At 38.9% G+C, this 13,242-nt stretch overlaps 1 protein-coding gene across 2 annotated transcripts in view; it reads left to right on the plus strand.

The window, feature by feature from the left end:
- Positions 1 to 13,242, plus strand: part of LOC103181108 (serine/threonine-protein kinase 32B) — a 151,093-nt gene that overhangs the window by 130,862 nt on the left and 6,989 nt on the right. For both annotated transcript variants that reach the window (XM_042341188.1, XM_042341186.1), the window contains exons 7-11: positions 3,935 to 4,038; positions 9,004 to 9,120; positions 10,332 to 10,457; positions 11,178 to 11,309; positions 11,917 to 11,981. In XM_042341188.1, the coding sequence (XP_042197122.1) occupies positions 3,935 to 4,038; positions 9,004 to 9,120; positions 10,332 to 10,457; positions 11,178 to 11,309; positions 11,917 to 11,981 (544 nt within the window). The remainder of the gene's footprint in view (positions 1 to 3,934; positions 4,039 to 9,003; positions 9,121 to 10,331; positions 10,458 to 11,177; positions 11,310 to 11,916; positions 11,982 to 13,242) is intronic.

Here is a 13,242-nt window from a genome sequence, read left to right on the forward strand (position 1 = left end):
ATAGACACTTGGGGAGTCTCTCTAGCTCACCAGGTGAATGCATGCTAACAGATGGAAAGCTCCCTGTCAGGCAAATACTTATCACAGACGGATGCCACCAGGGTAAGGAAATCTCATATTAATTACATTTTGTCAGATCCCAAAGGAAACAGATGCTTGGACGAACAGACCCACAGTAGCACCACAGGACTCAGATGGGTTGTAAGAATATCATTGCCAGTAAGAAAAGTAAGGAATGCAAATAACCAGCTAATCTGGAAAGATTGATATGCTTCCATAGGTTTCACAGAACTAATACATTACAGTACAATACTGGAGGATGCACACTTTAAGTATATTAAAAATACAATTTATATTTTTCTTTTCAATAAATCTAAACAATTACAATACACAATAAAAAATTGTATATATATAGTGTCTTTCATGTTGAAATACCTCTAAATGAATGATAATGATATAATTCCAGAAATCTGCATTTCTCCATTAATTAAAATATTGCTTACTATTGTTTTCCACAACTATTGTTCATCCACAAGATGTCCACAAAACGTCCACAGTCACTCAACTTTACTCCACTCCATGCTAACACCACCTTCTTGCCCGATATATAATGCATGGAGCCACTGACATTATATATAGTGTACATTATAAGCTAACGGCCTGTTATGCTAAAGTGGAAAGGAGACCACGAAAGCCTTCATTTGTGTCACTATATGTTTGTGAATGCTGGGTGGGCACAGGATTGGGCTTGGCTGTAAAGCCAAATATCCTGTTACAGCTCACCATTAAAGAGCAGACATGCATGCTGGCAGGTGAGGTCCCTTCTCCCTGTTGAAAGGGAGGGGAAAGTAGTCAAAGTGCCTTTGTAGGCGAGTAGGTGAGAGGGAGAAAAGTTGGCAAAAAAAAACTGTACAGTTGGAGGAAATATTAATAATCCTTGCATTTGACACAGTACCTTATCACGCCGTTGAGACAGCTCAAAGCGCTTTATTGGATTTACTGTAAAGTGATGTGATTGTGTGGACATGGGTGAAATAATGTATGAATAAGAAAAGATTATTCAGGCTATTGAGTCTGCTCCTCAAAAACAGACCATATTCAAATTGTGCTGACCTGATTGATTGATTGATTGATTGATTGATTGATTTAATTCTGATTGATTCAATCACCTGGCAGAGGTGAACAAGTGCAGGTAAAACTTATAAGAGATGAAAGTATGAAAAATTTCCCCCTAACCTCTGCATGTAATTGAGTAAAAGCTCTTCCATACCAAACTAACTGCATATTAAACACAGGGTTAAATCATACATTTTTAAAAAAAATGTCCTTCAAGCAGACTCTCATGAATTTAGATTTCATGCAGATTCATAGGTGGAGACTTCTCATGTTTTATATCCATAACCATAGGTGAAATCATTTTGTCAAGTGAAATAGAATTATTTTTTCTTACCATGGCAGCAATGAATGTATAGCACTCTGATGTAGTTATTTATTCCCTGTAGCAGTATTACTGAAAGATCTTCTGAAAACCTAAAGTGATTTCACTGCTGAAATTGACCATTAAAAGAATTCCTTTGGGGGAGGGGGGAGGGGCAAGGAGGAGGAGAAAGTAACCCAACCAATATATTGTGTCTGGCAAGGTTTCAGAAAGGGGGGGAAAAAATGACTTTTTTTAAAAGATGTAACATTCATTTGTAAATATAATATTAAATCTTTTCCCACCCACATTCACTGTGCAATGTAATTTCCAAATACTGTATGTATTTTATTCAGAGAGCCTTCAAAATCTGCTACTTTAGAATATCTGCAGCCAAATATGTTAGGTATATATTCTTCTACATCAGGCAAACTGAAAAGTATATATACATCAGGCGAACCAGAGTGGTTTATACTAAGGAATATTGAATCATTTGAATTATTTATTATGTAATAATAAATATGTATGTAATAATAAATAATTGAAATGATTGTTGAGATGTTCCTTAGTATGCATCACTTCGGTCCTTGCAAGCATTCATTTGTCATTTCACTTCTGGTGGATATTCAATACTTACCGCAGAAGAGAGGAAGGGTGTCTCAGGATCCTTGTCCAGGGTCCTGAAGCAACAATGCCTCAGATAAATTGGTCATTCACCTTATGATTGTTTGTGTGATCTCAGTATGTGCAAAAGGGTTTCTTGGCAATAATCATGACTAGTGCTTTGAGACATTGAGTTGATAAAATTCTTTCTCCCTCCAGCCCTCCCCTGAATATGCAACTTGGGTCAAAAGTCTCAATTTTTACAAATAGATTCATTGTAAACTGGACAAGTTTGAATGTTAGCTTTGATTTAGTATTATTCCTAATAATATAATGTGATATCGAGTGTAACATTCCAATAAAATACTACAGCAGAGAAGCACCCAAGATTAATTGTTTTTTAAATACTTTGGAAAAATATATTTCTGTTGGTCTCAATGCACACATTTCATTATTTTGCTGTATTTAATAAAGGAGTTGGATGATGTATACTAAAAGGATTCCTTTACAGGAAAATTGTTGGTGTCCAAAATCCACCGAGATTCAATAAAAAAAAGGTCATAGAACCAATCCCCACCTCTCCACGGCTGTGTGTTCCTCTTTGGCCTTTTGTTTTAACATTTTTGGTGGCTTTCAGAAATTGTATTTGGCGTTTTTGTGAATATCACAAACTTCCCCATCCCCCCACCTACACCCTCACCAACACCACCACCCCCACCACCCCCTCTTGTCACTGTGCAGAATCTACAATGTTGTTAGCAATGTGATAGAAAATGAACAGAAAAGAAACAATGTTGGAAAATTGTATTATGTGCTATTGGAATTTGTATAGCTATTTTACAAATGATCATTAGCTGAATATTCTGACCCAGCAGGTACTTCGATCAGAGAGCAAATTTATATTCATTTTATTTTGTCCTTTTGTAATATATGCTGATCTGAGACTTGACTCATCCATCAATGACATGCATGTCTGCAAGATGCCCACTATGATGCGGAAATGTCATGCACTTTATGTCTACGTGGTTGTATTGTCAGGAATGATGTATGTTGTACAAAATATATTAGGGAGTAAAGAATGTTATTAAGACTTATGATGTTATCAGTGGAGCATATTGAGTGCAGATGAGAGGTAATTAACGTTAGCTATGAGTCTTGAGAATAGTTTTGTTGCGAAGGTCCACTGGAAGACACATATTATGATTGTAGTGAAATTAATTTAAAGGAAAGTGTTATAATCATTCTAAAAACAATTGCTAGTACTCAGATATATAAGTAAAATATCCAGAATATGCAGATCACTACCATTCAGATTTTATTGCTGTTCTAGCAGGGGGAGAGGGAAGGGGAGGGGGAGGGCAAGGGGGTGGCACTTCTCAATATTACTGCATATAAGTAATATGTTGTTTAATTTTTGCAAAATCTTTAAGTACTCTATAGAAATTTGGATATGTTGTAATCTGTCACAGTATTTACTTTAAAAGACTAATGTTGAGAGTCAGTGAATACTTCTTGTTATGATCTTTTGGGGTGTGCAGTACAGTGCAATTGAAACTAAAATAGGAAAACCAATATATAGATTGAGTGTCAAATGTTACTTTATGACCAAAACAATGGCATTGATGTGCTATTGTTCAGTGAATAGACCATTAATCAGCATTAGGATATTGTGCTCCATTATTTGGAAGTCCAATACCTAATTCTTAAGACGAATGGTTTGTTGATGTTAAAAAGGGTATTCGGACAGGGAATAATTGTGTTAATTATCAAAAGGTTGGTAATTTCAGCGTCAATTAACGCGTCACAATTTTCAGCCCATTTCAGAGAAAAGGTTTTACAATGCAAGAGGTTGCATTGATTTAAATGGGAGTAAGGGGAAGGTATTTTATTTTGCAAATCTTTGTCTCTTTTCAGCTCCAGAGGTTTTCCAGTCCTACTTGGAAGGAGGTCCTGGCTACTCATATCCTGTGGACTGGTGGTCACTGGGCATCACAGCTTATGAGCTGCTGCGGGGTTGGGTAAGCTTTGCAGTTCAGATCATGTCAGTTTAATGGTTCAATTGAAGGACTAATTTGGTCTTGTCCTTTCAGATTGCCAGGTTCCCTGCATGACACCACCTCACAACATCAAGCTCTTGCTTAAATAAGTCCAGTAACCTGGTCTCAACTATCTTTCCTGGTAACCTCTTCCAGCTCTTGATTACCTTATGTGTATCAAAATAATTTCCTGTGTTCAGTTCTAAATATGTCTTTCACAATCACGTACTTGTGATTTCTACTTTTTCTGTCCTATCAAGCATTGTATCAACTTCTTTTAGATCCTCTATAGACGTCTATTTTTGTGACTGAAATGCTGTTGGTTTATCTAGTTCTTCTTAGCTTACCTTTCTTATACTGGGGATCAACCTCCTAATTGGCTGCTGTGTTTTGCCCACAAAAATATACAATCAATTCGCTGTTATTCAAATCATTATTATTGCTCTCATTCAGGATTTGATGTCCGATAGACATTCTGTCAGGACAACAATGGTCCTTTAGTCGAGCATGGAGGCAGAGAGATAGAGTTGGGTGTCATCCACATTACATGTGGAAGTTGACCTCACATCTGCAGATGATGTCACCAAGAGGGAGCACGTACATGTTGAAGACGAGAGGACCAAGGACAGAGCCCTGAGGAACGTCGCATGAGACTGTGCGGGGGTTGGAGGAGAAGCCATTTGTGGAGACAAAGTGAAGCTTGCTGTGAGTGCAGCTTGCTCTGAGAGTCAGTGGAAACCTTCTGGGTTTATAGAATCATAGAATCGTACAGCACAAAAAGAGGCCATTCGGCCCATTGAGTCTGTGCCGGCTCTTTGAGAAGAGCAATGCAATGTCAGTCCCACTCCCCAGCCCTTTCCCCATAACCCTGCAAACCCGTTCTCCTCAAATACCCGTCCACCGCGTTTTTAAAAGGTTGCATGGCCTCTTTTGGCCTATATATTTCTATCTATGTGAATGAAGCTTCTGTTACTTGAGCTCATGGGCTATATATCAAATTGCTGGCTCTTTCTTTCCGCTCCATGTGGTTGTGTTTTTTTTGGCTGTTTGGTTTTCCATTACTCTCCCTGGATGATGAATGCCACAAAAAACATTTGTGGATTCTACTTTTCAGAAGCCAATTTCATGCTGGGTTTGTTTGTTTTTTCATTCTGGATGCTCGTGAATCATTTGTTAATTTGCCATGTTCACTTTGCGAACAAAGTCATTTCTGTGCATATGCACTCAGCTTCCTTGTACTATTTCAACTCTATTGCTTCTATCCATGGTTTCATACGAGTCTTTAGTTCATTTACACACGTTTCATTGAATATTTAAACATTGTTATTTTGTTACTTATATCTTTGTTGCTTACTCATATCTTAGCCTGCAGAAAATATGAATAGAGGGTAGAAACTTTTATCTAGGAACCTGAGGATTCGTGCTATGCACTGAGTTTCATTCGTAAGCTATGGCAACAGTCCTTCAAACAGTCCAAATGTCAGAATTTTTTATTAAAATGTTAAGGTGAGAAAGAAAAGTTTAGACTGCAAACGCTGGAGATGAACATGTGAGCCGTGTGATTCACGGAGTTTTTCTTACTGATGCCACAGAGTAATCAGCACCAATCCACATCTATACTTTCATCGTTATTGTCAATTGACTTCACTGCACAGAAGTCAGTTTACAAGCAATGGTTTGTTTTAATTTAATTCCATGGAAACACCAGTACTGCTCTGGCAACGTTTTCAATTACTGTCAATAAAATATCTCAAAGCACCTTGTGTACAACAGATGTGGTTTCCAAAGATATAATGAATCTCTGGACAGGATATAATTTGCAACCAAGACTAAATATTACCAGAATGCAAGGTCTATCATTACCTCCCATCAACAGAAAACCAGAAATTACCAATTAACATTGGAACCACCTGACATGTCCAATCCTAGTTATGCTCTATTAATTCCTCCAGGATAAAGGCAACACTACTTTGTGATGAAATCAAGCAATTGTACCAGATACAGTTCAATGTCGGAAAGTATGGTAATTCTATGTCAGTTTCTAAATCTACGTAATTTTTAAAGAGCCAACGATGTACAGCTTATTCATCATTGACATCTTAGGTAGAGTGTAATATCACCAGAATATATTCATGCTGTCCTATGTCCTAATCACTTAGCTGGTAGATTTCTTGCTCATGGTGTGGCAAGAAAATCCCACGTCTGAGTTACATTAACTGCCTTTACATCTACAATCAGTCTCAGCTCAACATACCTGGGCTTGCCTGACCATCCATGAAAACAACAACAACAACAATATTACATTTGTATAGCGCCTTTCACATTGGGAGGACGTCCCAAGGCGCTGATCTCAGCACAAACATCTCAGTACAAACATTGGTTAGCTCGATAGGTAAGCACACAACTACGTTTAGGCAGCATAGTGAGTTGGAGTATGAGCATGTGGATTGATGTCCATGATGGTAGCAATCTGAACAGGATCGTTGGGGAGAAGCACAAAGCAGAGACAATATCACTTGTCAGAGAGTCACAGGGAAACCTACAGGGAGATTTATCCATAAACAGTTTAACTATACCCTTATAATCAGCAAGTGATTCTGAGTGACATTGACAAAAGTCTGAACTCACATCATTTTAGTAACAGGAGAAAGTCCTTTGGTCCATCAAGCCCAATCTGCACATAGATCATTTCACATCATGGTGTGCTATCACCTCCGTTTAACCCACTTCCTTGCCTTTTCATCATATAATAATAAATAATAATAATCCTTGCATTTGATATAGTGCCTTATCACGTCGTGGAGACACCTCAAAGCGCTTCACAGAATATACTGTTAAGTGAATTGACTATTTTGTGGGTAAAACGATCATATCCTTTAATATATCTACTTCCCAAATATTTATCATTGGCTCAAGCATAAGGTTGAGTGCCATGCATACATACCTTGACTTCTGTTTTTTGATAGATATTACATTTTATATTTCACGTTCTCTCCCGCACCAGCCTCCGTGACCCTATCACACTCATCTTCGCCCGACTCCACTGGCTTCCTATCGCACAGAGGATGCAGTTCAAGATCCTGGTCCTCACCTTCAAAGCCCTCCATGGTCTAGCTCCCTCCTACCTCTGTGACTGCCTAATTCCGCTTCAAATCTACCCGCTTCTCCGCTCAGCAGGCTCCGGTTTGCTTCACTTCCCCTGACTCGCTCACCCCACCATTGTGGGCCTCTGCCACACTGCCACCACCCTCTGGAACTCCATCCTACAGTCCCTCCGCCTCGCCCCCTCCCTTACCTCCTTCACGACCCATCTCAAGACCCTCCTCTTCGACCGTGCCTTCAGCCACGCTCCATCCTCCCCTGCCATCCACCCTCCCCTATCATGATCCCAAGCTCGGGTCCAAAACACTGATTGTCCAGCACCTTGGGATGTCCTGCCCACATGAAAGGCACTATACAAATGTAATTTTATTGTTGTTGTTTTCCTCAATGCATTTGTGCCTCCCTTGGCCCAGCAGAATGTTGCCACACATCTAGACACCAGAAGCATTGATAAATTCTCCTAAGTTGCAGACTGAGCTTGAGTATTCCTTTTTGCCTGCAACCTTTGAGCAGAAAGGCACATTAAGTTGTTCACAGTTAGAATATCATTTTCAGGATGGTTACAGTACCTGTATTTATTGTGTCCATCCAGTTTCTGGTCAGAATCAAACAGTCTCTTCCTTTTACTGCATCGCTTTCTCTCAGTTCTTTTACCATAATTTTGGAAAGTTGAAATCCAATAGAATATTAGTGGTTAAATAACTGTGTCCAATATCAAATAATTGTTTGAATCCTTCCCTCTGATTGTGCAGTGTTGTAGGAAGAGCTGGGAGCCCAGCTTGGCTCTCACTCTCATTGACAATGCAGAGGATGAAGACAAAATAAATACATTTAAAAATAAAGATGAATGAATTATCCAGAGAGTATAAATTGACAGGCTCTTTGTTAGCGTTGACTGTGAACACGTTCTGTTCTTGTGCTGGTTTCAAGGTTCAGCTGTTGCATGACTCACCTGTTTTTAACATGCCTTGAGCTGAGGCACTGACACATAAAAAATACCTGCAGGAAACTGATGATTTTATTGGTAAAGCCAGTGCTTAGAGTGAAGTCAGTGGAAGCCGGAGGGTCTCCAAGGCACTGCCAATAACAGAATAGCCAGCTGAAGTCCCCGAGTCACTTCACTTTACAGTATATCCTGTGAAGGGCTTTGGGACATCCTTCTGATATGAAAGGCGCTATACCAAATAAAAAGATTATTATGATGTTATCACAGTTTAAATCACTTCGTAGAGGCAGTTTCCAGGGGTTTTTCATGATGGGTCGGTCAGACCAATATCACTGCCACATTACATAGGAAGGGATATTAATTTTCTTAGTATGTTTTATTGAGGCCAGGAGAGTAGATTCATTTAAAAAGCAGCTTGATACAGTGCTGGGAGTGTTCTGGAAGGATGTGAACAGATGAGAACGAAGGGCCTTCTTCATCCAAATCAATCTTGTGATCTTGTTACAAGCTCTGGTTCAGTTGTTGTGTAATCTTTATTTCCATGCAGATTAAGCTGGTGTTGAGGTAACTTAAATAAAATTTTCGTGTAAATGTTTGAACAAGGTTAGAAGTTAAACACATAGCACTTTAAGCAAACTTATTGTTGGACATTAATGATCAGCAATCTTGTAGTTTTAAATCAGATCATTGATAATTACTGATTAATGTAATTGAATGCTTTTGAATTAAAAATACAAACTGGAGAGTGCATAAATTGTGCATCATCTCTATTTGTTATTGTGATAAAAGCAGATAAATCCATCTTTAGAAATTGCAAGAATTTTGTCACAAAGACCTTTGTTATTTATTAAATGTACGAGGGAAGAATTTCAATGACTTTGCTCTGTTTCATCTTACAGAGACCTTATGACATACACTCCAACACTGCAGTGGAAGAAATACTTCTCATGTTCAGAGCTGAAAAAGTACATTGTTCCTCCACCTGGTCAAAAGGCATGGTGGAACTAATAAAGATGGTAAAGAATTGAGCGAAAGGTGCAAACTGTATGCACACACTTTTAGTTAATTAAATCAATATGTGCCATGCTCCAGTGTGACACAACACACTATCTCACTCCTGTGTGAAACATACTGTGTCCAGGCATATTCCTGGAGTGTAATTTGTGATATTTCTTAACAAGATTCCATTAAATGTTCATGCAACTCCATGCCATGACCCGCTCTGTCTTCCCCCACCTCCGCAACATCGCCCGGCTCCAACACTGTCTCTCACTGCAGGCCGCCGAAATCCTCATACACGCTTTCATTACATCGAGGATCGACTATGCAAACTCATTGCTTGTCGGCATCCCCAACTCCTCCCTCCACAGCCTGCAGATCATCCAGAACTCTGCAGCCTGTGTCTTCTCCCGCACTAGGCTCCGCGATCCTAACACACCCATCCTCGCCTGACTCCACTGGCTTCCCATCAAACAGAGGATACAGTTCAAGATCCTGATCCTCACCTTCAAAGCACTCCACGGTCTTCCTCCGTCCTACCTCTGCGACCTCCTAACCCCCTATCATCCTGCTCACTCCCTCCGTTCTTTTGACATGAAAGGCGCTGCACAAATGTAATTTTATTGTTGTTGTTATGATTTATATTGCAGATTGGAATTCCATTGAATCACAAGGAATCTTACTGTCATAAATTAGACCTTCTTGTTAGCACAGAAACTGAGTTTCCTTCAGTTTTATTACAATCTGATGATTTCAATGTGTGTGTGTGTGTAGGAGGGGGAGGTCCCAATCTCCAAGACTCTATTTTCCTTGTTTTACCTGATCAATTTGGTGTCTGTGTGGGGAGGCGGTTTCTGAAAAGGAGTGGGGTGGTATCTGCATCCAATCTCTGATGCTCTGTTGTGAATTGACACTGTGTGGCAGCATAAAGCCAAATTCTTAAGAAAATGTTGTTTTCATTCTTAAGAAATATTGCATTTCATAGACCCTCTCTGAGTGTATTCTGACTGGCAAGTGTAGAGGGAATATGTTAAAGTCATTATTGAGCAATAGTTTGACTACTATTTAATAACTCAATATCAAATTCCTATCGTATATTTACTTAGGCAGAATTAAATCACAATTTTAATTGTGTAATTTGCATTACAAAGATTTGGCGACAAATTTGTTTTATTTTGACGCCTCTGAAAGAACCAAATAATAAATGGAGTTGTTTGTTTCACTGCAGCTTCTTGTGAAGGAGCCTGATTGCCGTCTGTCAAGTCTCAAAGACGTCCAAAATTCTCCGTACTTAGCCAATGTGAATTGGGATGCTGTTCTGGAAAAGATTGTCCCACCTGGCTTTGTTCCAAATGTGAGTTAACAGCTAAAGACTAAAATATAACTTTAACTGAATACTGCAGTATGATTTATTTTAACTGCAAGTTTTATTGCTGACTGTTGTACCTTAGTAAATTGATAAATATTCATACTCCAAGGCAATGAATTTTTAAAACCTTGAATTATCCATACAAATGTATGGAAGTACATGATAATGGATGGATAACGAGTCTAGCAGATGAATTAACAGATAAACCAATTTAGCTGACAGCTGTATTGGTTACCTGGCCATTCTACCACAATCCCAGCATCATGTAATAAAAAATCCTTCTGTTATTCTCCCTTAAAGGCACTGACTCATGCTGACAAAGTGCCAGATACCTTCAAGTAACCCACAAAATTAACCATTCATCATGTCTGAGCCTAGACAGTGAGTGAGTATCAGTAGACTCGCCAATGATGACCTAGCATGATCCTGTCATCATTGAACATCTACATCACCACACTTTAGAGACGGAATCAGAACTGATTGCTCTGAAACTACTGACAGCAGCCAGAGCCAGATTCCACTCACTGTTCCCAAACAATATCTGACGCAGTAATTCTTCCAAATCTGTTCCATCCATATTCACACTTTGAATAAAACTATTTTGATCCATCATTGAAAACAACAGAGGGGAATGTTCTGCAATTGGCTTTTTTGAAAGAACTGATGATGACACTTGCTTGCTAAGTTTTGTCTCTTTTTAAACAGAAGGGAAGACTGAACTGTGATCCTACATTTGAACTAGAAGAAATGATATTGGAATCCAAGCCGCTTCACAAAAAGAAGAAACGACTGGCTAAAAACAAGTCCAAAGATATTGGTAAAGAAAGTTCTCCATTGGTAAGAAGTTCCTTTGCTGCATAGACCTTTTATCAGCAACATTCCCCTCCCTCGCCTCTCCCGTCCCTCCCATCCCTCTCCCCGTCCCTCCCACCCCCTCCCTCCCTCACACTCCCCTGCCTTCCACCCCTGCCTCTCTCCCTCTCTTCCTCACTCTCTTCCTCCAACCCCAAGTTTCTAGCCTCAGCTCAGCATCTCCACAGAGCATTGTGATTCAGATCACAAACTTGGAAACATGATGAAAATCGCACCGATGTCATAGCATACTAAGCAATTTATTTCATCAAAAAAATCAGTTTAGTTCCTTTATGAAAGATTCTACAGAGCCAGTGTAGATAATTTTTCTTAGGATGAAAATAGTCTGCTTTTTTGTAAATTAATAACATCATAGTCTTAGCTGTGAGAAAACCACCACACACTAAGGAAATAAATAGTACATTTTATTTTTTATCAATCATTAAAAATGTATGAATTATTAACAAGTTGCGGCATCAATAATTCATTTTCAAGTTTTATATGGAGGCCTGGCAGATTAATTCATGTTTCTAAATTCTTTTCACACGTACTCTCTGTTTCTTCATCCCTATGAAATGACCTGACCTAATAGAATGGACATCTACAACAATGTCTGGACACAGTGCATAAGGAGTTCATCATATTCAACAGGGAGAAGTGAGTATTCATTGGCTATCTATTTGCTCAGCTGAGTTCAGTGCACTAACTGGCACTAATGGAACATTTATTTAAACTGAGCACTTGGTGATTAAAAAATTAATAAAATTATGCATCATAATTTTGCTATCGACAGTACAGTTGGGAGCTGCTTTCAAAAAGGAAAGTGTTTCCTTACAATGAGAACATGCCTTGAAAAGAATTTAATAAGATGAGCATGAATAATACTCACAGTGAAAACTCAGTAACTGTAAAACTGAGAAGGAAACAGACAGGCAGGGATAATAATCGTGGTGGCATTTCGAGAAGGTGTCGAGCTAGTGTGTCAAAAATAAAATTATTGTTTCCTATTTTGAATAATTTGGTTAACCCTGAAGATTGCAGCAGGAAATGCCTGAAATTATTGACAGCCATAGGACCGAGAATTCCTGAGATTAGTGACAGCTCTCATGGAGAGAATTCCTGGCATTAGTGACAGCGCTCGGGGAGAGAATTCTTGTGAACAGTGATAGATAGCTCTTGGGGAGAGAATTCCCGAGATTAGTGACAGCTTTCAGGGAGAGAATTCCTGGCATTAGTGACAGCTCTCAGGGAGAGAATTCCTGGGATTAACGACAGATCCAGGACTGAGAATTCCAGGTTATCTGAGCTTGCCATTTTTGGTCTACTAACTGTAGCATCAAAACAAACATTAATATCACAGTAGGAGAAGTTGCTCTAATTATATATGAATGAGCCTTATTATCAAAATAAACTATTGAAACTGTTTTTAATCATGAATTTTTAAAACTACAGTGGAACCGGTTTAAACTGGACACATCTTAGCCGGGCGTTTTGTCCAATTTACCTGGCGTCCAAGGGTAACCAGTGTCCAGTTAAAGCGGCTTCCACTGTACTTTTACTTCTCCAATCCTTACCCCTTGTTTTCCTCTGCCCCGTATCTCCTCCTGTTGCATTTACTATTTAATATTTCCAGCTTGAGCTGTTTCTCAGAACTTATGTTTGCATTTATTTTGAATTGGTATTTTATTGTTTAAAATGGCACTTGATGTTTAATAATTCTCGTTATCGATGTATCATGTATGTTATTTAGCCTAAGACTAGCAGTGTGAATATGATGGTGGATGGCTACTAATAGTTCACTAAAACCTTCATTGGTTTATTGGGGGTCATTTTCTTGCTATTAAAATGCCAATGGTAAAACCGGTTTGGCGGGGCTTTAAATAATAAACATAATCCTTGCATTTGATATAGCGCCTTA

Source organism: Callorhinchus milii, unplaced genomic scaffold (genome assembly GCF_018977255.1).
Source record: "Callorhinchus milii isolate IMCB2004 unplaced genomic scaffold, IMCB_Cmil_1.0 Scaffold1, whole genome shotgun sequence".
In the NCBI taxonomy this organism is placed as follows: domain Eukaryota; kingdom Metazoa; phylum Chordata; class Chondrichthyes; order Chimaeriformes; family Callorhinchidae; genus Callorhinchus; species Callorhinchus milii.